Source organism: Scyliorhinus torazame, chromosome 3 (assembly GCF_047496885.1).
Source record: "Scyliorhinus torazame isolate Kashiwa2021f chromosome 3, sScyTor2.1, whole genome shotgun sequence".
In the NCBI taxonomy this organism is placed as follows: domain Eukaryota; kingdom Metazoa; phylum Chordata; class Chondrichthyes; order Carcharhiniformes; family Scyliorhinidae; genus Scyliorhinus; species Scyliorhinus torazame.
The window spans coordinates 147,804,227-147,831,585 of NC_092709.1; the positions used below are offsets into that span (position 1 = coordinate 147,804,227).

A 27,359-nucleotide genomic window follows, 5' to 3' on the forward strand; every position below is an offset into this window, starting at 1 on the left:
GTCCGATGTATAATCCAGCCATACATGGTGAGCATGGCTCATAAAGACAGCAGTGCTGCCACACAATATCTAACAGTACAAATCATGGGGCTGCTTGCAAAATGATTCCACTGCCTGAGGTGCTCTGGGGAGGACCTTTTGTACTCATCTGGTCATGTGCTCCAATTCATCATAGATTGCTGTATCCTGCATGGTCTCACCATTAGGGGGACACAGACCTTGCCAGCAGGGATATATTGAGCAGCTGAAGAGGAAGGAGAGGAAGAGGAGGAGTGGGAGGAAAGGAATAGGTAACTGTCACATACTCTTTCCACCGACTGTCTATGATCACTTCAGCTGACTATGGTTCCAACTAGAACAACCTCAAATCCCCATTCTACAAAAGTCGCACACCTTCTCTCTGTCAGTGACCATCACAGCATTTCTTGGCTACAATTATGAAATAAAAGTCACCATAAAACAACCATTCCAAACATCAGACCATCAATTCAATATTCCATCCAAAAGTCAACTAATTACCCTTGTTCATTCTCATAGTGTCTGACCTCCAGGTGTCTTTGCCTGTTTGCTACCCCAAAGGCTACAGAATGGTTGGTGGAAGGCTGTTGCCTTTCAGTATGAGAGACTGGTGATGATCCTGAAGAAACTCTTGGGCATCTCGGGGTTACAGAGTTTGCATATTTGACAGAAAGAGAATAAGTGAAGAGCATGAGGTGATGGGGCAGTGCTGTTGTCACTGGACCAGTAATCCAAAGGCTCAAGACAATGATTTGGGGTCCTGTGTTTGAATCTCACCAAGGAAGATGGTGAAATTAGAATTTGAATAAACCATTATTGATTGTGGTAAAAACCCATCCAGTTCACTAATGTCTGAAGTGCTTAGCTGGTCTGGCCGACATGTAACTCTTCACTGGCCAGGCAAGTTATTCAGTTGAAGGGAAATTAGGGATGGGCAATAAATACCTGCCCAGCCAGTGACATCATGAACAAATTAAAAATAAGTTTTCTTCCCTATCATGGGGCTAGATGTTTTTGAGGTGGTGTGTAATCAATGTTGCCCTTGTACGATAGACTATTCCGAAATTAGTAAAATTCTGGATTATGTAGTGTGGTGTGGTGGCACAGTGGTTAGCACTGCTGCCTCACAGATTCAGGGATCCGGGTTCAATTCAGGCGTTGGGTGACTGTCTGTGTGGAGTTTGCACGTTCTCCCTGTGTCTGCGTGGGTTTCCTCCGGGTGCTCTGATTTACCCCCACAGTCCAAAGATATGCGGGTTAGGTGGAATGGCTACACTAAATTACCCCTTCGTGTCTAAATGGCTGGGCGGGGTTACGGCGATAGGGCAGGGTTGGCCGAGGTGGGGTGCTCTTTCCGAGGGTCAGATTCAATGGGCTGAATGACCTCCTTCTGCACTGTATGATTCTAAGAGATTTTGTTAGGGCAGCACGGTAGCACAAGTGGATAGCACTGTGGTTTCACAGCGCCAGGGTCCCAGGTTCAATTCCCCGCTGGGTCACTGTCTGTGCGGAGTCTGCACGTTCTCCCCGTGTGTGCGTGGGTTTCCTCCGGGTACTCCGGTTTCCTCCCACAGTCCAAAGACATGCAGGTTAGGTGGATTGGCCATGATAAATTGCCCTTAGTGACGAAAAAGGTTCGGAGGGGTTATTGGGTTACGGGGATAGGGTGGAAGTGAGGGCTTAAGTGGGTCGGTGCAGACGCGATGGGCCGAATGGCCTCCTTCTGCACTGTTTGTTTTATGTTCTATGTTATGAGGAAAGTTTGAGCTGGTTGGGCTATACTTATTTGGAGATTACAAGTGGGGAAATACCACATTTTGTTCCCGCGTCTAAATCATTAATATCGATTGTGAATAACTGAGTTCCTGGCATTGATCCTTGTGGTACAACACCAGTCACTGCCTGACAATTTGAAAAAAGACCTGTTTATTCCTACTCTTTGTTTCCGGTCTGCCAACTAGTTTTCTATCTATCTCAATGCACTACCCCAATCTCATGCACTTTAGGTAGTAACATATAGAGAAAGTCCTGGAAAAAATCAGCAGGTTAGACAGCAAGTGTGGAGAATGAAACAGTTAACTGGTGCGATTTAACCGGAAAAGAAACCCCTGTCCGGTTTTGGACATGTTTAGCGGGGTGTTTTTCGGCGGTTGCAGTATCGAGAAAGACCCCGCTATTCAATGGCACTTTGCCGAATCTTTTGGCCGCGGGGAGTTCCTCTTTGCTGAGGCCGCACTTAGAGCACAATTTAACCACAGGGTTGCACCCGGGGTGAATCTGGCTGCGCAGGTTAAATAGTGGGAAAGACCAAAATTGAGAATTGTGCTGGACGCAAATCAGTTTGCCATCTAACTGGCCCACTCCCGATGGCGAGTTGTGGATCTGTCCCAAATATGACAAGCATATCATTAACACCAATTTGCATTAAGTTCCATCTCATTAACAAGATTGGAGTCGAATGTAACGTCCGCCTGGGAATTAACCGGCTCTCCAGTGAGAAATCATGGAGGCGTCGTTTAGTATTCCTTTTTAAAAACGTGAAGCTGGATGAAGGCTGCTGAGGGGAACTGAAGAGGTGAGTAGCCATTTTCATTTTCGGCTATGGGGCTCAAGGGTACTGGAGCTGCTGACTCAGTACTCGGGTGGGGGTGGGGGGGGTGGGGGTTGGTGGGGGGTGGTGGGGGGGGGGGTGGGGGGGTGGGGGGGGGTGGGGGGGTGGGGGGGGGGTGGGGGGTGGGGGGGGTGGGGGGGGGGGACCTATCAGGGGGGGTTGGGCTTGGTCGGGAGGGGGGGGGGGGTGACGTATTCCAGGTCGGAGATGGCCCCTGGGCCAGGGGGGTTGAAAGAATTTTCATCTGTGAAGCCTTGAAGCCACCTGTAAATATTGTGGAGACCCATAACAGGATGCAGGATGGAGGCAGCACCCCATATGCAGGGGGCCGCCGCATACCCCAAAGACCCGGCTGCCCATCAGGCCGAGGAGGAAACCAGAGATGAGTACTAGTGACATGAACCACTCACTTGAGACAGGTCATCTGGGTGAAGGGGCTGTGGATCCTCACCTCTGTGGTGAAGGCCAATCTCACTGCCAGTGACTGCTCACACCTCGGTCAACCCCGTGGTCTCCAGGGCCCGTTCCTCATTGGGGGTGAGGACTCAAATCTCTGGAACCCCCCACCCCTGTTTTGGCCCTTTCCCACTTATTATGGGCTATCTTCTCCTGCGGGTACAAAGAGAGACCATTGCGAGTCACACATTTGATGGATCGGGGTAGTTTATAGCAGGTGACATGCATGAGCACCACAACTGGACATCATAGGATTGTGCTGTTGGTTGCCAGGGGGTGCTGAGGAACAAGCACGAAGATTGGATGTGAGGAGGGTGCAAGGTGTCAGCCAGTGATTTGTAGGTGGGGGTGGCAGTTGGGAATTTGAGGGGTGGCAGGAGGAACTGATTCCAGGAAAGGGGTGGAACTTACCCTTGCAGCTAGGTGGTGGCCGTTGGTCTTCCTCCAACATTCTCTGGCGGTCCCCCTGGTCATGATGCCTGTACTGACAGCCGCTACCATTGCCCCCCAGGTGGTATTGTTGGCCCTGCTGCTGACTCTCCAACCCCCTCAGGGGAACAGGATGCCCCATCTCTCATCGATGGCATTCAGAAGCCTGGTCAGATCAGTGTCACCAAAGCGAGGTGCAGGTGTGCACACTGCCATCCTTGTGTGTTGACTGGGAGTGATTGGTGAGGGAGCTCTTTGAAGGGGTTCCCATTGCTAGCGGCAAGTTGCTGAGGCGAGAGTCTGACTACTCAGACAGTGCGACTACCAGCAATGGCGATGAGCTTGTGGGGCCTCATAGCTGGTACTATGTGCCATTAAATACGGGCTGCGATCCCACCCACCATGGCCGTCGAGAGACTCCCCGTCAATTGTGCCCAAAATGACACTTAGAAATGTTTCCGTTAAATAGCGCCCTTAGAGTAATTTCCTGCCAGCGAACCCAGGAGGAAAGGCTCCTCGCAGATCGGGACACCATTCTGTCTGGCAGCCCAGATCTCCCCGCACCCCCAGGTTTTGAGGTCACCCCCGTTTTCGACCCCCCCCCACCCCCCCCCACAACCAGAAGGAGGCCCTGGGAATACCCATTCATCCCCCCTCCACCTGTTAAGGCTTCTTCCCCCCCCAGGCCTGATCCCTCGCAGTGCCAACCTGGCATCCGGACACTCTGTCAGTGCCCCTGCCAGCCTGGCAGTGGCCCTTGGGCACCCTGACAGTGCCAGAATAGCAGTGCCAGGGTGTCACGCTGGCAGTGCCAAGGTTTCCTGGTGCCAGAGGGTGTGCTGGATGACACCCTGCCCTGTCCCCGACCACCCGGGGGTGGTCTAATACCCTGGGATACTCCCCAGGTGTCATTACAGCTGGTCCACGTTTGTGCTAAACGGTGCACTGGAGAGGTCTCGCAGGTGTGGCCCTTAAGTGCCGGACGCCGGGAGAATCCCGCGAACGCATATTTAAAATAGCTTAATGGATCATCTAACTAAATGTCCTCAGCCCCGTGATGAGGGCAGCTCCCTGGTTTCTCACCATGTATGTTGGTGGTAATTCACACTGAATCGCTGATGCCAACCAAATTAATTGTGCAATCAGGGGTTTACCAACGATTTTAGCGGCGGGGCCAGCTGAATGACCTGCGCCCACTGCCATATCTGAGCACAATATTTAAAAGGCCATCGAGCCACCCGCTGTTGGAGATGGCCCACCGCCCACATGGAGTTCTGGCCCCCAAGATTCAGTGACACTCCCCTCGATGTGCTGCTCAATGCAGTATAGCCCAGGAGGGGCATCCTCTACCCGGAGGATGGAAGGAGAAGGCGAAGTCCTCCCACCAACACTGCAGGGGTGGAAATATCCAGGGAGGTCAGTGCCCAGGGCCTCCACAAGGGCCTCACTGCCCTGGTGCTGCAAACGCATGAATGCTGCCACCTGGGTAAGTGAGCCCGCAACTGTTCACACTCACCTCATTAAATGGTAGAGGGGACATGGGCCTCAGTGGCAAGGGCATCAACATGCAGCCAACATATAGGAGTTACTCAATGTAGTCCCACTGCATATCATCTAGTCTGCAGGTCGAGATGTCACTGTGGAACCCTGACTCTTCAATCTGTAGGTGGACAGCTATGGGAGGTTCTGTTGCACAGCAATGGTCTGTGCTTCCTATACATGTATGATTCTGAGGAACATAGACTCAGCCTTGGATATCCATCTGAAGATGGTTGGTGGGGGGATGGGGGGAGGCGGCGGGAGGGTTGGCCTGCATGAGTTTAAGGACACCGGACCTCATTAAAGTATAAGTGCATTATATTTACAAGGGTGACATAACAGTAACATTCACAGTAAGAAGTCTTACAACACCAGGTTAAAGTCCAACAGGTTTGTTTTGAATCACTAGCTTTCGGAGCACTGCTCCTTCCTCAGGAAGGAGCCCAAACTTGCTCCAACTGAGGAAGGAGCAGTGCTCCGAAAGCTAGTGTTTGAAACAAACCTGTTGGACTTTAACCTGGTGTTGTAAGACTTCTTACTATGAAGGTTAATGTTGTGTCACCCTTGTAAATATAATGCACTTATACTTTAGTGAGGTCCGGTGTCCTTAAACACGTGCAGGCCAACCCTCCCACCGCCTCCCCCCACCAACTATCTTCAGATGGATATCCAAGGCTGAGTCTATGTTCCTCAGAATCATACATGTATAGGAAGCACAGACCATTGCTTTGCAACAGAACCTCCCATAGCTGTCCACCTACAGATTGAAGATCCACCTCCTGGAATCTCCTGTAGAGAGAAGATAAACATGGTTGATGCTCTGTCCACCCATTGCTGCGTTCCGAGGTCCACCGCCTCTGCAGGTCTCAATCCCGATCTCTGCAGGCTGCTGCAGGCCTTCTTCAGGTAAGTCCCGACATGCCCACACCACATTGGTCCAGACATGTCCTGCACTGCAGTGAAATCCTGTGGGCGGTGCAAACGATTGAGAGGGGCGGGAGAATTCCCGTTAGGTTTGCATGTGCATCCCATTAACGGGATGCAACATGATTTCACGCCGGCCTCTGGCGGGAATGGTGAGCCGCCATGATGTTTGGAAGCTCCCACCGTCATTTGTGGGCTCCCGCCACATAGTCCCATGTTCCCCCCCACCCGCATTAAACCTGCTCCGGGAGAACCAGAAAATCTCGCCCCATTAAAATTCCTCGAATTTAATCCACAACTGCCTGTAAATAAATTTGGCTGTGATTTCTTCTATAAACATAAGCAATACAGAGGAAACTATTTGGTCTATCATTCCTCTGCCTGCTCTCTGAAAGAGCTATCGGCTCAGTTCCATCGTCTACTCCCACAGACCTGCAAAGTTTTCCTTTTTACCCCGATAGTGGATTCTATTTTAAAAAGTTATAATTGAATCTATTTCTACTCTATGTTTAGGCAATGTATCCCAAATGTGATAACTTTTTGCAGTAAATACTGTTCACTTCACCTCCCTGTTTTTTTTTGCCTATTATCTTCAATCTTCATCCTCTGGTTCAACCTTCTGCCAGCAGCAACAGGTTGGTGGCTGTTGTTGCTGGTTGTCACTGTTCGCTGAGTTGAAACTATATGGATTTAACAAATCACTCCTGGAACCGTGTTTTGTTATGCTCTTGTCGTAGCATAAGCTGCTTCCTTGATGCGCACTGACAAAGGAAGGTTCAGACTTGGAGATAGCTTTAACACGTTTATTAAACTATTAACAATTCTCCTATTTGGATTCGACGCTACTGTTACTCCTTCTATAGGTACTCAGACTGACTAACCAGTCTGCTACAATCCACGTGGTGGGAGTGATGTTCAATCAACCCTGTGTCTGTACTCACTCAGAGTGTCCACTGGAACGAGACTGAGCATGTGTGATGTGTCCTTTTATATATGGGTTGGTGTAATGCCCTCCTGTGGTAGTGTCACCTCTGTGTGTATCGTGACTGCCCATTGGTCATGTCCTATCTTACTAACCTATTGTTAACCTAGGTTGACTGCCTGTGTGTCATGTCTCTGGTTGTTCCCTCTAGTGTCTAGCTAGGTGTAGTGCATGTACATTAGCCCTTTGTGTACTTACAGTGATGTATATCACCACAGTTGGAGGAAAGAAATCCAACATTTTAGCCCAATTCTCTGGCCAACACATCTTGCAAGTGTGTTTCACTGCTTGAGTGTACATAATTACACATTTTACCTTCACGTATGCTGCATATGGGCGGCACGGTAGCACAGTCGTTAGCATTGTTGCTTCATAGCTCCAGGGTCCCAGGTTCGATTCCCAGCTTGGGCCACTGTCTGTGTGGAGTCTGCACGTTCTCTCCTTGTCTGCATGGTTTCCTCCAGGTGCTCCGGCTTCCTCCCACAAGTCTCGAAAGACATGCTTGTTAGGTGAATTGGACGTTCTAGGTTCTCCCTCTGTGTGCCCAAACAGGCGCCGGAGTGTGGCGACTGGGGGATTTTCACAGGAACTTCATTGCAGTGTTAATGTAAGCCTACTTCTGACAATAATGAAGATTATTATATTATTATTATATAACATAACTGATGGACTGGTTTGTGCACAATACTTTGCTGTCAGGGACAGCTGTGCCCTAGCAGGAGATTGGCAAAATTGATTTGAGTGCCTGGAAATAGCCACTTAGACGCTTTCTCCAGGAGTTCCACCAATCTTCCACCAAAGGTATGTCAAGTGATTGGAAAGACCTTGCAAGAACCCGGGACCAATTGCTCTCAAGCTCAAAGCTGTTTGTACCTCCATCCTGAACTGTTGTACAATAAGATTCCCTTCAGTAGATCCACTAAACGTTACATCGAGAAGTAGACTAAAACATAGTCTAGAGGGGAGCGTTCAATTACATGACCAGGAAAGTAAACACAAAATAACTTCCACTGAGCAACAAAACACTGTTTCTGACACACCAGACATTGCATTACCTAGAGACACAGTAATGCTAACAAATTAGATATTTCAATGTACGTTTTACTTGAAAATACACTATCTGTGTACATCATTGAAAATTCTGGAAAGTAATAGCAAAATCCATGGAGAGCATTCACTGTCAACTTACCTGGGACAGCCTCTTGAGATTATCCCTTTCTCACTTTTGCCTCAATAAACAGATCATGTTACAGATCTGTTTTATTGGGGAGACATCATTCACGTATATACTGGTAGAATGAGACTCGCTCCACCCTGTGTTCCAGCGTACATTGGTCATTTCCTGTTAGTGCCAGAATGGCCTCCTGCTTTTGAACAGCCTCTGCTCACAAAGTAACTCTGACCACAACAACTCCACAGAACAAATTTATCACTTCGTCATAAAGGAAGTCCAATCAAAGGCGAACACCTTGCTTTATTTTTGAAAGTGCAAACATCAGTCAATACAACTTGTTTGATCTACTGGAAAAACTGATCAATTCTGTTAACGTTCGTGGCATAAAACTATCAGCGAAACTGAAAAGAAAACATCTCAATTTTTGTGCAACATTTTATTTGCAGCATTATTACTAAAATTCAGTAGAAATTATAATTAAGATATATTTCCAACAACACTAAATCAGAAATTTTAAACAAAAAAGAAGTAGTGGGCGAGATTTTCCATTTGGGAGACTATGGGCGGGATTCTCCGCTGCCCACCGGCGGTAGCAGGGTCCCCGATGGGGTGGAAAACCAGGCATCAGGGAAATGATCATGGTGCTCCGGCCTCCTGCTGGCTGCAGCAATGGGGTTTGTGCCCGCACGGCAATGGGAGGGTGCAAATGGATCCAAATGGATCCTAATGACCCATTAGCGGGCACGGCACCAGCTTCTACGGGCCCTCGTGATTCTCTAGTCCTCTAGGCCAGGAATCAGCGCCGATTACAACAGGTATCACCAAATGTGTACCTGACGTGGTAGTCCTTGCGATGGGCCAAGGGGGTTGCCCTTAAAGGAGTTGCCCCCAAAGTCCATCCATGGGCCATCCTTCCCCTCCCACAATGCATGACCTGTCCACCCCTCTTCTTCCAGACCTCCCCACTGCCCCCCAGAAACTCCCTAAAATAGGGGACCCCCCAGGGACTCCCTAACTCGGGAAAACCCACTCCCCCCAGGGACCCTCTAACTAAAAGGACCACCCACAGGGACCCCCTAACCAGAGGGAGCCCCCACAGGGACCCCCTAACTAAAGGGATCACCCACAAGGACCCCCTAAACAGAGGGAGCCCCCACAGGGACCCCCTAACTAAAGGGACCACCCACAGGAACCCCCTAACCAGAGGGAGCCCCACAGGGACCCCCAAACTAAAGGGACCCATTTGCATCCATTAGCAACCTCCTGCTGGTGCACAGATGCAAATTCTGATCCGCCATGTCGCTGATCCTGACTTTTCCAGGGCGCTTGATTCTTTGCTGCATTGGGTACGGCTACCGACAGCAGGCAGCGGAGAATCCAATCCCAGTGTTACCTCTCATTTTGACCCTTCCACTTGCAGTGCACTTTCACTTTCAGTCTGCGGCCTGTTATGTAACTCTGTACTCTTCATCAGAACTACACCATAACCAATGAAAAACAATTTGAGTGCGATTTAATGGGGAACAAAGCACAGCCCCATTTTGGCCGCAATTAGCGGGGTGTTTCTCGACGTTGGCTGCGCTGAGAGCGACCCCGGTATCAAACAGAACTTTTCCTCACCAAAGCCGCACTTACCTCCATTTTTAAATGCCAGTGAGGTACCCTCAATAATGATGCTTAGAGATTAAACTGTAAAGAAGGCTTTATTAGATTAATAACTATACTACAGCTGGAGACGAGAGCTGATTGTAACACAGACCATGAGGCAGGCCTTTATGTGTGGCTCCCAGATGGGCGGAGCCAGAGGCGGAGTCCCCAGGGTTCCAAGCCCGGTCTTAAAGTGGACATCACCTTACATGTTGATAAGGCAGTAACCGTTCATCACAGCCAGCCTGATCTCTCAACCCTGCCCAGAGAGGGCAGGATCCAGATTGCGATGTCTCACAAGATCTTGTTAGGTTTTGCAAGGCTTTCCGAGCGGCCCAAATCTCATGAGAAGCCTCTCATGAGATTTAACGGCCTTGACGCGTCACCTTTCTTTATGACGAAGTGATACATTTTTTAAAAAATTTAGTTGTTAGCCAGATCTTGGTTGAAAGTTAGAGGGATGGCAGGGAAGGGAGTGCAATGTTCCTCCTGCAGGATGTTTGAGGTGAGGGATGCCGTTAGTGTCCCTGCTGATTTTACCTGCAGGAAGTGCTGCCATCTCCAGCTCCTCCAAGACCGAGTTAGGGAACTGGAGCTGGAGTTGGAAGAACTTCGGATCATTCGGGAGGCAGAGGGGGTCATAGATAGCAGCTTCAGGGAATTAGTTACACCAAGATAGATGGGTAACTGTAAGAGGGAAACAAGTATACCGCTTTGGATACTTGTGGGGGGGGGGGACTTACCAGGGGTAAGCCATGGGGTACGGGCCTCTGGCACGGAGTCTGTCCCTGTTGCTCAGAAGGGAAGGGGGGAGAGGAGCTGAGCATTAGTAATTGGGGACTCGGTAGTCAGGGGCACAGATAGGAGATTTTGTGGGAGCGTGAGAGACTCACGATTGGTATGTTGCCTCCCAGGTGCAAGGGTACATGATGTCTCGGATCGTGTTTTCCGGGTCCTTAAGGGGGAGGGGGAGCAGCCCCAAGTCGTGGTCCACATTGGCACTAACGACATAGGTAGGAAAGGGGACAAGGATGTCAGGAAGGCTTTCAGGGAGCTAGGATAGAAGCTCAGAACTAGAACAAACAGAGTTGTTATCTCTGGGTTGTTGCCCGTGCCACGTGATAATCAAATGAGGAATAGGGAGAGAGAGCAATTAAACACGTGGCTACAGGGATGGTGCAGGCGGTAGGGATTCAGATTTCTGGATAACTGGGGCTCTTTCTGGGGAAGGTGGGACCTCTACAGACAGGATGGTCTACATCTGAACCTGAGGGGCACAAATATCCTGGGGGGAGATTTGTTAGTGCTCTCTAGGGGGGTTTAAACTATTGCAGCAGGGGCATGAGAACCTGGATTGTAGTTTTAGGGTATGTGAGAATGAGAGTATAGAGGTCAGGAGCACAGATTTGACGTTGCAAGAGGGGGCCAGTGTTCAGGTAGGTGGTTTGAAGTGTGCCTACTTCAATGCCAGGAGTATACGAAATAAGGTAGGGGAACTGGCAGCATGGGTTGGTACCTGGGACTTCGATGTTCTGGCCATTTCGGAGACATGGATAGAGCAGGGACAGGAATGGATGTTGCAGGTTCCGGGGTTTAGGTGTTTTAGTAAGCTCAGAGAAGGAGGCAAAAGAGGGAGGTGTGGCGCTGCTAGTCAAGAGCAGTATTACGGTGACGGAGAGGATGCTAGATGGGGACTCATCTTCCGAGGTAGTATGGGCTGAGGTTAGAAACAGGAAAGGAGAGGTCACCCTGTTGGGAGTTTTCTATAGGCCTCCAAATAGTTCTAGGGATGTAGAGGAAAGGATGGCGAGGATGATCCTGGATAAGAGCAAAAGTAACAGGGTAGTTATTATGGGAGACTTTAACTTTCCAAATATTGACTGGAAAAGATATAGTTCGAGTACATTAGATGGGTCGTTTTTTGTACAGTGTGTGCAGGAGGGTTTCCTGACACAATATGTTATGTTGACAGGCCAACAAGAGGCGAGGCCACGTTGGATTTGGTTTTGGGTAATGAACCTGGCCAGGTGTTGGATTTGGAGGTAGGAGAGCACTTTGGGGACAGTGACCACAATTCGGTGACGTTTACGTTAGTGATGGAAAGGGATAAGTATACACCGCAGGGCAAGAGTTATAGCTGGGGGAAGGGCAATTATGATGCCATTAGATGTGACTTGGGGGGGATAGGTTGGAGAAGTAGACTGCAAGTGTTGGGCACACTGGATAAGTGGAGCTTGTTCAAGGATCAGCTACTGCGTGTTCTTGATAAGTACGTACCGGTCAGGCAGGGAGGAAGGCTTAGAGCGAGGGAACCGTGGTTTACCAAAGAAGTGGAATCTCTTGTTAAAAGGAAGAAGGAGGCCTATGTGAAGATGAGGTGTGAAGTTTCAGTAGGGGCGATGGATAGTTACAAGGTAGCGAGGAAGGATCTAAAGAGAGAGCTAAGACGAGCAAGGAGGGGACATGAGAAGTATTTGGCAGGTAGGATCAAGGAAAACCCAAAAGCTTTCTATAGGTATGTCAGGAATAAGCGAATGACTAGGGTAAGAGTAGGACCAGTCAAGGACAGGGATGGGAAGTTGTGTGTGGAGTCTGAAGAGATAGGCGAGATACTAAATGAATATTTTTCGTCAGTATTCACTCAGGAAAAAGATAATGTTGTGGAGGAGAATGCTGAGACCCAGGCTATTAGAATAGATGGCATTGAGGTACGTAGGGAAGAGGTGTTGGCAATTCTGGGCAGGCTGAAAATAGATAAGTCCCCGGGGCCTGATGGGATTTATCCTAGGATTCTCTGGGATGCCAGGGAAGAGATTGCTGGACCATTGGCTTTGATTTTTATGTCATCATTGGCTACAGGAATAGTGCCAGAGGACTGGAGGATAGCAAATGTGGTCCCTTTGTTCAAAAAGGGGAGCAGAGACAACCCCGGCAACTATAGACCGGTGAGCCTCACGTCTGTAGTGGGTAAAGTCTTGGAGGGGATTATAAGAGACATGATTTATAATCATCTAGATAGGAATAATATGATCAGGGATAGTCAGCATGGCTTTGTAAAGGGTAGGTCATGCCTCACAAACCTTATCGAGTTCTTTGAGAAGGTGACTGAACAGGTAGACGAGGGTAGAGCAGTTGATGTGGTGTATATGGATTTCAGTAAAGCGTTTGATAAGGTTCCCCACGGTAGGCTATTGCAGAAATACGGAGGCTGGGGATTGAGGTGATTTAGAGATGTGGATCAGAAATTGGCTAGCTGAAAGAAGACAGAGGGTGGTGGTTGATGGGAAATGTTCAGAATGGAGTTCAGTTACAAGTGACGTACCACAAGGATCTGTTCTGGGGCCGTTGCTGTTTGTCATTTTTATCAATGACCTAGAGGAAGGCGCAGAAGGGTGGGTGAGTAAATTTGCAGACGACACTAAAGTCGGTGGTGTTGTCGACAGTGTGGAAGGATGTAGCAGGTTACAGAGGGACATAGATAAGCTGCAGAGCTGGGCTGAGAGGTGGCAAATGGAGTTTAATGTAGAGAAGTGTGAGGTGATTCACTTTGGAAGGAATAACAGGAATGCGGAATATTTAGCTAATGGTAAAGTTCTTGGAAGTGTGGATGAGCAGAGAGATCTAGGTGTCCATGTACATAGATCCCTGAAAGTTGCCACCCAGGTTGATAGGGTTGTGAAGAAGGCCTATGGAGTGTTGGCCTTTATTGGTAGAGGGACTGAGTTCCGGAGTCAGGAGGTCATGTTGCAGCTGTACAAAACTCTGGTACGGCCGCATTTGGAGTATTGCGTACAGTTCTGGTCACCGCATTATAGGAAGGACGTGGAGGCTTTGGAGCGGGTGCAGAGGAGATTTACCAGGATGTTGCCTGGTATGGAGGGAAAATCTTATGAGGAAAGGCTGATGGACTTGAGGTTGTTTTCGTTGGAGAGAAGAAGGTTAAGAGGAGACTTAATAGAGGCATACAAAATGATCAGGGGGTTAGATAGGGTGGACAGTGAGAGCCTTCTCCCGCGGATGGAAATGGCTGGCACGAGGGGACATAGCTTTAAACTGAGGGGTAATAGATATAGGACAGAGGTCAGAGGTAGGTTCTTTACGCAAAAAGTGGTGAGGCCGTGGAATGCCCTACCTGCAACAGTAGTGAACTCGCCAACATTGAGGGCATTTAAAAGTTTATTGGATAAGCATATGGATGATAATGGCATAGTGTAGGTTAGATGGCTTTTGTTTTGGTGCAACATCGTGGGCCGAAGGGCCTGTACTGCGCTGTATCGTTCTATATGAGGCTGTTTGATCGCCCACCTTGTTTGTAGGGTCAGAGTTGGACTTGAAATATTTTCATTGTCTTGTTTCCCATCTTGTTCCCTCATCAGATAAAAGATTCCACTGGCAGACGAGACCTGGTTTAAATATGAACACGTGAACACAGCCCAGTCCATCATGTGAACCCGCCTCCCATCCATTGACTCTGTCTACACCACTCCCCGCTGCCGTGGGAAAGCGGACAGCATAATCAAAGATCCCTCCCACCCGGGTTATTCTCTCTTCCAACCTCTTCCATCGGGCAGAAGATACAAAAGTTTGAGAACATGCATCAATAGATTCAAAAACAGCTTCTTCCCCGCTGTTACCGGACTCCTGAATGACACTCTTAGGGTCTGAACTGATCTCTTGGACTGACTAATCTTTCGACACATTTTCTCTATAGCTGTAGCACCAAATACCATGGGCGAAATTCTCCATTATCGGCGGAAAGTCCGCCGATCGGCGCCAAAAACGGCGCAAATCCCACTTGCGTCACGTCATAAAAATGGGCCGATAGTCTGCGGCCCGAAATGGGCTAGCAGCGACGTAACGGGATCCGCGCTTGCGCAGTGGTTCACGCCGTGCAGCGTCATACGCGCTGCACGGCGTGACGGCTCATAAGGCCGCGCAGCTCCCCCCCACCCGACCGGAACAGCCGACCGCAACACCCGACTTGATGGCTGGCCGTCGCTCAGCCCCGAGGTTCGAGTCACGCGATGTGGAGGCGCTCCTGGACGCGGTGGAGCAGAGGAGGGACGCCCTGTATCCCGGGCATGGCCGCAGAGTTGCCCCACGCCACAGCCGGCGTCTGTGGAGGGAGGTGGCAGAGGCCGTCACCGCTGTGGCCCTAACACCACGGACAGGCACCCAGTGCCACAAAAAGGTGAACGACCTCGTCAGAGCAGGCAGGGTGAGCCTCCCCATATCCCCCATATCCCCCCTCCCCAAATCTCCCCTCCCCCATATCCCCCCCTCCCCCATATTCCCCCCTCCCCCATATTCCCCCCTCCCCCATATCCCCCCTCCCCATATCCCCCATATTCCCCCCTCCCCCATATCCCCCATATTCCCCCCTCCCCCATATCCCCCATATTCCCCCCCTCCCCCATATCCCCCATATTCCCCCCCTCCCCCATATCCCCCCTCCCCATATCCCCCATATCCCCCCTCCCCCATATCCCCCCTCCCCATATCCCCCATATCCCCCCTCCCCCATACCCCCCATATTCCCCCCTCCCCCATATCCCCCCCTCCCCCATATCCCCCCCTCCCCATATCCCCCATATTCCCCCTCCCCCATATCCCCCATATTCCCCCCTCCCCCATATCCCCCATATTCCCCCTCCCCCATATCCCCCCTCCCCATATCCCCCATATCCCCCCTCCCCCATATCCCCCCTCCCCCATATCCCCCATATCCCCCCTCCCCCATATCCCGCATATTCCCCCCTCCCCCATATCCCCCCTTCCCCATATCCCCCATATCCCCCCCTCCCCCATATCCCCCCTCCCCATATCCCCCATATCCCCCTCCCCCATATCCCCCCCTCCCCCATATCCCCCCCTCCCCCATATCCCCCATATTCCCCCCTCCCCCATATCCCCCATATCCCCCCTCCCCCATATCCCCCATATCCCCCCTCCCCCATATCCTCCATATCCCCCCTCCCCCATATCCCCCCCTCCCCCATATCCCCAAGTGAATCCAGCCCTAACCTTAACCTCGCAATGCACGCGCAACCGATGGCGTGCATTCATATACCTGCCTAACACTGTTGCCTTTTACCCCTGCCACCACCCCCCCCCCCCCAGGAGAAGCGCGCACACAACAATAGGGAGCATGTGAGGACTGGAGGAGGGCCCGCTGATGAGAGGCCACTGACCGTACACAAGGAAAGGGCCCTGGAACTGGCTGGCGGACCTGAGGACCGGGAGGTTGCTGATGCAGAGGTCGGGGCCCCACGAGCAAGTGAGCCACCAACAGCCCGTCCCCATATCCCCCCTCCCCTATATCCCCCTCCCCCGTATCACCTGATCACTGCCTGATGTCTAACCATGCATGCTTCATTGTGTATCGCAGGACCAAACGTCCAGGCACCCATCCCCGCAGATGCAGACCGCCCGCAGGATGCCCCTCGGAGACCACAGGAGACGGAGAGACCCGCACCCTCCAGCATGCGACGCCCGCAGGATGCCCCTCGGAGACCACAGGAGACGGAGAGACGCGCGCCCTCCAGCATGCGACGCCCGCAGGATGCCCCTCGGAGACCACGGGAGACGGAGAGTCCCGCACCCTCCAGCATGCGACGCCCGCAGGATGCCCCTCGGAGACCACGGGAGACGGAGAGACCCGCACCCTCCAGCATGCGACGCCCGCAGGATGCCCCTCGGAGACCACGGGAGACGGAGATACCCGAACCCTCCAGCATGCGACGCCCGCAGGATGCCCCTCGGAGACCACGGGAGACGGAGAGACCCGGACCCTCCAGCATGCGACGCCCGCAGGATGCCCCTCGCACACCACGGGAGACGGAGAGACCTGGAGCAACAGGGAGACGACACCCCCGTCACGTGCGGGAGCGACCACCCAGCGATGAGGGGGGCAGCCACAGGCCCCCGTCACATCCGAGCCAGGACACCACTACCCAGGACACCACTATCCAGGACACCCCTACCCGGGACAGCACTACCCGGGACAGCACTACCCAGGACACCCCTACCCGGGAAGACGAAATACCGGACAGTGACTCAGAGTGGATGGGTGGAGACGAACCCCCACCCCAAAGTGCCATGGACTCAGAGTGGGACGAAGAGCACGACACAACGCCACTGCTGTCACCAACACCCTCCACCATCGTAGAAACACTCACCACGGTTGGGCACTTTAGTGATGAGGCGTCTGGTACACTCACTGGTGCGCACAACACAGCCGTCCCGGTACAGCAGGTGGAGGTAGGAGCAGCAGAGGGACCGGGCGGTCGGAGGGCAGCCCAGGCCAAGCGAACATCTGCCACCCAGATGGATCCCGGGTTCCTGCAGTTACCACACCCACACATAGATCCGATGCAACCACTGACACGGAGACGAGCGAATAGGGTGACGGGTGGCTTGCGGCGGCTGCGGTCGCAGGTGGAGGAGTCCACCCGCGTCCAGGAGCTGGGAGTGGTCCCGGTCATGCGTGCCACCCAGGCTGACACCGCACGGGTGGCGTCCGCGGTGGAGGCAATGGGTGCGACGGTGTCAGACATGGGGAACGGTTTGCGAGGCCTGGGGCCTTCCGTGCAGGCGGCGTCTGTGGCCCAGGAAATGGCTGCCCTCTCACAGGAGGCCATGAGCCAGTGCCAGCGCCAGATGGCAGAGGCGCTCAACGCCATTGCCCAGTCTCAGCACGCCATAGCCCAGTCTCAGCAGGCCATGGCCCAGTCTCAGCAGGCCATGGCCCAGTCTCAGCAGGCCATAGCCCAGTCTCTGCAGGCCATGGCCCAGTCTCTGCAGGCCATGGCCCAGTCTCAGCAGGCCATCGCTGAGGGCATCGGCGCCAGTGGCCATGTGCGAGCTGGCGTCGCACTGTCGCAGACAGGGTTCGACAACCCCCTGGGCTCCATGGCTGCAAACCTGCAGACCCCTGTCGATACCAGCACGGGCCTCCAGGACTGGCAGCGCCAGATGTCGGGGGCGCGTCGGATGGCCAGTCCGTTCGCATCCCCCACCCATGTAGAGGCCTGGGGGCCATCGGGCACCCCGAGGGAGGAGGAGGTGGTGTGGTCCGTCCCGGCTCCCTCTGTAGGGGAGGTCCCGGTACACCGCGACACCTCGGACTCCCCCCCTTCCGTCCCAGGTGCATCGGGTGGGCAACGGGCAGGACAGGCTGGCAGCTCGCCATCCCAGTCGCCCGGGCCGCAGCCTGGCCCATCTAGGCCAGGACGCCCCAGGAAACGGCCGCCAAAGGGATCCAGTGTCAGAGGGCAGGAATCACAGGAGTCCACCTCCAGTTCTGCTGTACCGTCTGGGGAACCACGTAGACGTAGTCAAAGGGCCCGTAAGGCCAAACAATTAGACACTGAGTAAGTTGGCACGGGTGCAGGGCACAGATGAGTTTTAGGCGCTAGGGCACGTGCATGAACTCCTTTGGTTATTAAAGTCAATGTTACACCTACCGAAGCTGCCTTTGTGCTCTGTCCAAAGTGTGCGGGGGTGTCATGTACGTTGAGCGCAAGTGTGTGTGTGAGGGGTGGTCTTACCTCAGCCCCAGGTGAGTCTGCCCCCTTCCCCCTGGGCCGCCATCAACATCCCCCGGGCAGAGGACGGGACCGTGCGCTGCAGTGTCACAGCCGCATGCAGGGATGGTCCGGGTGGATGGTGGTACTGTGGCCATGGGTCAGACATAGTCCAACGATGTAGAGCCAGGAGCTCATCGGAGGCGGGTTGTCATCATTCTCCATGGCCTGCGATAGACACGCGTCCACCCGCAACTGGGTGAGCCCGGCCCGTTGTGCCGCCGGTGGATCGGCAATTGGGGGTGGGGGGGTGGTGTGCATGCGGGTGGGGTGTGTGGGGTTGGGGAGGGGGGTGAGGGTGCTGGGTGGGTGGATGGGTGGGGGGTGTGGGTGGTCGGCTGTTGTCATGGTGTGCGGTCTGTGGCCATACTACCCGATTCCCACGCCCATCTAGTCAGTGAAGCGGGCGTCTATCAGTCTGTCCCGTGCCCGCTGGGCCAGCCGGTAATGGTGGACAGCCACCCGCCTGTGTCTACCCCGTCTGCCCTGACCATTGCCCCCATCCCCCTCATCTGGGGAGGACTGCGCCTCTTCCTGCTGCTCCTCCACTCCGCCCTCCTCTGCCTGCGGCACATCGCCCCTCTGCTGGGCTATGTTGTGCAGGACGCAGCACACCACAATGATGCGGCCGACCCTATCTGACCGATACTGGAGGGCGCCCCCAGAGAGGTCCAGGCACCTGAAACGCATCTTCAGCACGCCAAAGCACCTCTCGATCACTCCCCTTGTCGCTACATGGGCATCATTGTAGCGGTTCTCCGCCTCATTGCGTGGCCTCCGTATAGGCGTCATCAGCCACGATCGCAATGGGTAGCCCCTGTCGCCCAGCAACCAGCCCCTCAGCCGGGGATGGCGTCCCTCGTACATGCCGGGGATGGATGACCGCGACAACACGAATGAGTCGTGTACACTGCCTGGGTGACGGGCGCAGACGTGCAGGATCATCATGCGGTGGTCGCAGACCACCTGTACGTTCATCGAATAGGTCCCCTTCCTATTAGTGAACACGGCCCTGTTATCTGCAGGTGGCCGCACGGCGACGTGCATCCCATCGATCGCGCCCTGGACCATGGGGAACCCGGCAATGGCAGAGAAGCCCACGGCCCGGGCATCTTGGCTGGCCCGGTCCACGGGGAAGCGGATGTAGCGGTGCGCCATGGCATAAAGGGCATCTGTCACTGCCCGGATGCACCGATGCACCGATGTCTGCGATATGCCGGACAGGTCCCCACTCGGTGCCTGGAATGACCCCGTTGCATAAAAGTTCAGGGCCACCGTAACCTTGACGGACACGGGGAGAGGGTGTCCCCCGCCAGTGCCACGCGGTGACAGGTGTGCCAGCAGGTGGCAGATGTGTGCCACGGTTTCCCGGCTCATCCGGAGTCTCCTCCTGCATTCCCGGTCCGTGAGGTCCTGGTATGACTGCCGGGGCCGGTACACACGGGGCGCCCTCGGGTGCCTCCGTTGCCGTGGGGCCGCGACGTCCTCCTCCCCCTCCTCGTCCTGTCGGTCAGGTGACCCTCCAGCCTGGGCGGCTGCCGCCTGCCCCTCTGCGGCAGCCTGCGCCGCCTCTCTGGCACGCTCCTCCTCCTCCTCATCCAGGGCAACATAGACATGAGCGGCTGCCACCACAGCGGCCAACATCGCTGGATGGTCTGAAAACATGACGGCCTGGTGGGGGGGGAGGGGAACGACGACATGTCATCATTGCCCATATCCCCTCCTCCCCCCAGCCAGGTGGCATGGACCGCATGGGTCCAACTGTTGGAGGCTGGCACCTGGCCAGGTGGACCAACTCATTTGCACTCCCATCACCCACCCCAGCACGGACCCCCCCCCCAACCCCCAACCTCCACCCCGGCACGGACCCCCTCCCCAACCCCCAACCTCCACCCCGGCACGAACCCCCCCCCCCCAACCTCCACCCCGGCACGGACTCCCTCCCCAACCTCCACCCCGGCACGGACCCCCTCCCCAACCTCCACCCCAGCACGGACCCTCCCCCCAACCCCCAACCTCCATCCCGGCACGGACCCCCTCCCCAACCTCCACCCCGGCACGGACCCCCTCCCCAACCCCCAACCTCCCCCCGGGCACGGACCCCCCCCCAACCCCCAACCTCCATCCCGGCACGGACCCCCTCCCCAACCTCCACCCCAGCACGGACCCCCCCCCAACCCCCAACCTCCACCCCGGTACGGACCCCCTACCCAACCTCCACCCCAGCACGGACCCCCCCCCAACCTCCACCCCGGCACAGACCCCCTCCCCAACCTCCACGCCGGCACGGCCCCCCCCCAACCTCCACCCCGGCACGGACCCCCTCCCCAACCTCCACCCCGGCACGGACCCCCTCCCCAACCTCCACCCCAGCACGGACCCCCCCCCAACCCCCAACCTCCATCCCGGCACGGACCCCCTTCCCAACCTCCACCCCAGCACGGACCCCCCCCCAACCCCCAACCTCCACCCCGGCACGGACCCCCTCCCCAACCTCCACCCCAGCACGGACCCCCCCCCCAACCCCCAACCTCCATCCCGGCACGGACCCCCTCCCCAACCTCCACCCCGGCACGGACCCCCTCCCCAACCCCCAACCTCCACCCCGGCATGGACCCCCCCCCCCAACCTCCACCCCGGCACGGACCCCCTCCCGGCACTCCCCCGGAGCCCAACCTACTCTAACCCCCCCCCCACGGCCGCACACACACACACAAGCCGAGACACACCTCTCCTCAGGCAATCAGTCTGCGGCCACGCCATTTCCTGCCCAGAGCCAACCCCCCAGGCCGTCACTCACCTCCTCGCTGGTCGGCGTGAGCCTGGAGCACCGGGTCACGCTGATGAAAAGGAGGTTTGATTCACGTCGACGTGAACGGTCATCACGTCGACGGGACTTCGGCCCATCCGGAAGGGAGAATATCGGCAGGCCGAAAATCGGCTGCCTTGCGCAGACCCGTGACATTCTCCGCGGCAGCGGCGCCATTAACGCCCCGCCGACTTTTCTCCCTTCGGAGACTTCGGCGGGGGCGGGGGCGGGATTCACGGCGGCCAACGGCCATTCTCCGACCCGGCGGGGGTTCGGAGAATGACGCCCCATATACTTCACCCGCTGTCTATTTTTTATGTATTTTCGTTATGTATCCTCATGTATTTAACATATGTCCTATGCTTTTCATGTATGGAGCGATCTGCCTGGACTGTACGCAGAACAATACATTTCACTGTACCTCGGTACACGTAATAATAAATTTAAATCTAATGTGATCTAAATATTCCTGAGTGCCAGAAGATTTTAACGTTAGTCAGGCAAAATTGCAAATGCAATGTCACAATCTTATTTTACTACTGCCAACTGCAGTATATTTATTTAAAACACTATGAAGGAAAACATTATGAAATCATTTGCTATGTTATAAAAACAGAAAAAGCTGGAAAACACAATTGAGTAAAGTGCAACTGACTAACTTAGAAATGTTCGAGAGCAGGCCTTTGTTTACTGACTTAATTGATAAACTAATTGAGACCGGTTATATGTGCAGGAAGCCAATACTTTTGTTGTGAACGATACTTCCAGAAAGTCTGTGCAATGTAAATATTGTAAAAAGGCTATCATCTTTAACCCCTATAAAAAACGAAACTGTTCAACTTCTTCTGGTGTCTAATTTTGGTATAGTTTTCACATAAAAATATTATTCTGAAGCGTACTTTTACCCCCATTATCTTTTGCACATTTTGTTCATGTTGGCATGATGGTCAGGATAGTTTGCATTCTTTGCAAGTTTTATCCAAGAAATGTTCTCAAAATGAAAGAATGAAAACTTCCTTACCTGTTCTCAGGTAGGCGTGGCAGCATTTTGTCTCTTTCAATAGATCTCTCATGCATTGGATTTTGCCTGGCAGAATAAAAAACTCCAAAATATTGAACCAAGCCTGTTCAACTTCTCTTTTCACAGAGAAGCAACTTTAGTTTCTTTTCTTAGTTTTTCCATTTTCTTTAATTTTCTACTCAGCTAGCTGTCTGCAATTCTCAAATATCACTGCTATTTGCAAAACGGACAAAAAACTGTGAAGTACACGCCTTAACTCAGGGTGATCTTGGCTCAATCTTAAATCAGTCCTTAGACTTCCATTTTGACTTTGTGGTATCCTTCACAAGTTTCAGTTCTTATTTCCCACTAAACTCAAACAAACTCTTAAATCCGACAGAAACCGCAAGGTAGGCTTTTGTTGCTGGAAAGTAATAATGTTACCCTTTGCACTTGAGTTAAAAAGTAAAAGTGAACCTACAAATGTAAATCAGACTTTAATTTCAAAATTGAATTGGACAAACATGTAAGACTTGACCCCCAATTCTCCACAAAGATCATTAAAGGGAATTCTTTCTGTTCACATCCTACTCCCACCCCAGTGAAAATTTAGGGTGCCAGGAATGGGGGTGGGAATCTGAGAATGGGGGCAGGCAGGTGGTTCAAGATTAAAAATCGGAGAAGGCAGGCCAAACCCTGCTGCCATTTCTACCGTATTGGACTGTGTGGTGTGTGTGTTTACCCTCTTAAAGAGATGGAGCACCTCAGGATCACATTTAAATCAACTCCCACTATGCAGTTGGAGCATGATTGAAATTTAACAGCCTTAATAATAATCACTTATTGTCACAAGTCGGCTTCAATGAAGTTACTGTGAAAAGCCCTTGTCGCCACATTCCGGCGCCTGTTCGGGGAGGCCGGTACGGGAATTGAACCCGCGCTGCTGGCCTTGTTCTGCATTCAGCCGAATTACCCAGAATCCTGGAAACCTGCCAATAAAATGGAGATGAGAGCTGCCGGCTTCAGCAGCTTCATGCTTTTTAGAGCACATTTCAAGCTGGGCACTGATCTCGGTCAACCCATTAACCACCAAACACATGTCACTCCCGATTGCTGGTGACTATTCTCAATGTCAATCTGGCTGGCTTCTGGGTGGGAATTCAAAGAAAGAAAATGATAATTAAGTTAATATCAGCAGGACTCCCATGTCCCCAAGCTCTTCAAGTTTCCCCTGTTACTGAGCTCCTATTTGCTCTCCCACAAGTGTCAGGGTCATTATAGGATAGACTGATAGAATGGGCGGAGCATGAAAACAGGTTAATTGTGTCCAAGCTGGCCCTCTGCAAGTGCAGCCCCCCCCCCCCCCCCGCCCCATCCCCCATCTTTTTCTTGTAGCATGCAAATATTTTTCTTTTTTGTTATTAGTTGCTTGGATGTGGACTTCACTGGCCAGGCCAGCACTTACTGCCCATCCTTTATGATGATAGTGGTGAATTGCTCCCTTGAACTGTTGGAGTCCATGTGGTGTAGGCATACCCACAGCCCTGCAAGGGAGTTCCAGGATTTTGTCCCAGAGACAGTGAAGGAATGGCGATATAGTTCCAAGTCAGTATGGTGTGTGGCTTGGAGGGGAAACTGCAGGTGGTGGTGTTCCCATGTGTCTGTTCCCTTTGTCCTTCTAAATAGTAGAAGTCACAGGTTTGAAAGGCTCTGCCAAAGGAACCTATGGAGTTGCTGCCATCCTGTAGCTGGTTCACACTGCTGCTACTGCAGGTAGTGGAGGGAGTGAACGTTTAAGGTGATGGATGGTGTTCCAATCAAGCGGGCTGATTGTTCAGGGGGGTGATGAGCTTCTTGAGTGTTGTTGGAGCTGCACTCATCCACACAAGTGGAGAGCATTGCATCACACTCCTGACTTGTGACTTGTAGATGGTGGACAGGTTTTGGGGAGTCAGGTGGTGAGTTACTCTTTGAAAATCTTCCAGTCTCTGACCTGCCTTTGTAGCCAGAGTATTTATATGGCTTCTCCAGTTCAGTTCTCCTTATGTGCTTAGCCCATTAAAAGGTGCAATTAAGTCTGCCTCCACCACACTCTCAGGGAGTTCATTCTGTATCCTAACCACCTGCAGCATCAGAAAGGCTTTCCTCATGTTGCAGTTGGTTTTCATTATCAGTCATCTGAAATCTGTGACCAATGCTCTCGATCCTCTGCCAATGGAAGTTTCTTCTATCTATTCCATCTAGGCACCTATCAGATCTCTCCTCATTTTCTCTTTATGATAGAACTTTCGTTTTTTGTGCAATCATTTTGTGGACTCTCAGTTCTCAGTTGTTGAATCATTGGGCAGCGGACAGATTCAAAATGCTCATTATTTCTATTACCACCTCCGTTCAATCCTCGACCAGATGGGTTCTCATTCAAATAAGCTCATCAGATTCTCATAATAGAGATGACACAGCCCTGGGGCATTGCATGCTGGTTAGACATTAATGATGGAATAACGACAATTGGCAAAATTGTGTAATTTGCACACAACATCTGTCTATATTTTTAAGGTCTTGATTTACTAAGTCTACGTAGGGACAAATGAATCAAGTATATGGTTGTGTCGGAACTAGAATGGGAGGCAGATGGATCAATGATATAGCTGTGGTTGGATCCAGTATGGGAGGCAGATGGATCAAGACTATAGCTGTGGTTTGGTTTAGTATGGGAGGCAGATGTATCAAGGATATAGCTGTGGTTGGAACAAATATGGGAGGCAGATTTTGTGGAATCAGGCCAGCCCCTCAGAAGTGCCGTGAACCATAATCTAGATATGGGAATGCTTTGAAAGATAACTTCAAAAAGACATTATCCATGTGTCCCATGCCAACTCATGTCCTCCACCCACTCCCAATGATCTCTCAAACCCTCCATGCCAACCAATGCCCTCCATGCCCTCCCTCCATCACCAGTGCACAATGACAGTAGTGTGTACCATCTATAAGATGCACCCCAGGAGCTCACAAAGACTCTATCCAAACCCATGATTGCTACCAGCTAGAAGAACAAGAGCAGCAAATATTTGGGAAGATCCCCGCCAAACTATTCACCATCCTGACTTGAAAATGTATCACCATTCCTTCTCTGTTTCTGGGTCAAAATCTTGGAAATCCCTCATTCACGTCACTGTGAGTTTATTCACGTCACCGGAACTGCAGTGGTCCAAGAAGACAGCTGACCATCACCATCTCAAGAGCAATTAGGGATGGGTAATAAATACTGGCCTAGTTAGTGATGCCCACATCCCATGATTGAATATAAAAAAAGCCCCATTCACCTTGTATGCATCCTGTACAGAACCAATGAACCCTATAATAACGATGACATGTGTGGAAATGCTTTAAAAAAAATCCTAAATTCCTTAACTACATCTGCTGCTGCAGTAACTCTAGAAAAGTGTCAATCAACCAGACCTTTAAAGTATCAATTGCAAAAACTATAAGCATTCTTTATCCTGTGTAAATAAGCATTGCACCATTGTCGAAACAGATCTGAGAAAAATAATTTGAATGCCATCAATGAAGTTTCTATTCTGCACACCTTTTTCAATAAAATAAGGAAGTCGTGGCTCTCGGTCAAACATGCAGAGCGAGCCTTGGCTGAGACCACAGATGTACAAATAGACTTACCTTTATTGAAATAGGTGTACAGAAGGAAAATAATTGCTTGAATGATAGCATTACAAGCTATTTGGGGCACCTATTCCCAAGGTGGGTGTGGCAAGCCAGGAAATTTGTGACTTGAGCTAACCGTTTCGGTGTTGAAAATCTAGTTCAGAGAGTATACAGCATGTGCACTACAAATTCAGCACCTCATTTATACTAGATGATTTACTATTGACTATTAGGCATAATGCAGAATCTGAGTGTGCAGAGCACTTTTGAATAGCACTATGCAATCTACACGATTCCCCAGGGACAGGCAGTGACATGGGCTGCTGCATGTGAGACCCCTGCATTGATCTGCAATTTGAACAAATTTCTTCCCCAGTATGTTTAAATTAATTGAAAATGATTAGAAGGAAAAAATACTTGTGTTAAAGGCAACCATCAGGAAAATAACTTTTCTCCTCCCCAACACTTAACACATTTTTCAAAATGTCTCATATATAGTGAGGGGGGGGAAACTGGGTTCAATTATGCCTGTTTTATTGCGTCCATGTGGCTGGAATGTACACATTTCTGATGCAAAGCAGAAGCCACTGTGCTAAAGAGGTTCACCCTTATGCACCTAACATCTTCTAGAAGCAGCTTAGCTCAGCCAATGCTGCCATTCTGAGTTTCACACTCCACCTGACACCCACTTTAAGCATGCACAGCTGAACACCCGATAAGTGGGTGCATCACCAGTGTTTTTTGAAGGGATCAGAAGCAACCTACAGGATAGTTACTGGTTTATTTGTTTTGGGCGCCACTGCAGCTCTGTGCACTTTTTGTTGCTTGACATTGTTGTTTCAAGTTTCAGAAGTGTACAGGAAGTGGTTTTGTAGGTGCAGCGAGACCTTTTGCTGACTTCAAGGCTTCCGCAGAGTCAGGTTCCCCTTGACAGGGGCGCTGTAGTAGGTCTCTGAATTGAACATGACTGGGGAAGTCAGAGGCCACACAGAACTGGACAAGCTGCCAGAACCATGAGGAAGAGGAGAAGAGTGAATCGCAGGAGGCTCTATCCACCCACGGACCTTTAGTGGGCAATTCTCCATGCTACCGAACAATGGCCAGGGATTTCCAGTCCTGCCAATGGTGGGCATCACCCCAGGAGGGATGGGAACATTTGGAGATTGGCCAAAAGTTAGTTGGCTTTTTGCAGCTCTCCAGATATTCTCATTCCGCCCGTGACCCTGGACAACCTTGGCGAGATTGGAAAATGCTGCCAATGAACACAGGGGGCGAGATTCTCCGACCCCCCGCCGAGTCGGAGAATCGCCGGGGGCTGGCGTGAATCCCGCCCCCGCCGGTTGCCGAATTCTCCACCACCGGAGATTCGGCGGGGGCAGGAATCGCGCCGCGCCGGTTGGCGGCCCCCCCCCCCCGCGATTCTCCGGCCCGGACAGGCCGAAGTATCGCCGCTAAAATGCCTGTCCCGCTGGCGTAGATTAAACCACCTACCTTACCGGCGGGACAAGGTGGCGAGGGCGGGCTC

General features: G+C 52.1%; 1 protein-coding gene across 1 annotated transcript in view; it reads right to left on the reverse strand.

The window, feature by feature from the left end:
* Positions 1-27,359, reverse strand: part of LOC140408747 (cytokine-dependent hematopoietic cell linker-like) — a 314,639-nt gene that overhangs the window by 213,905 nt on the left and 73,375 nt on the right. The window contains exon 3 of the mRNA XM_072496381.1: positions 22,196-22,261. Coding sequence (XP_072352482.1) covers positions 22,196-22,251 — 56 coding nt within the window. The 5' untranslated portion in view covers positions 22,252-22,261. The remainder of the gene's footprint in view (positions 1-22,195; positions 22,262-27,359) is intronic.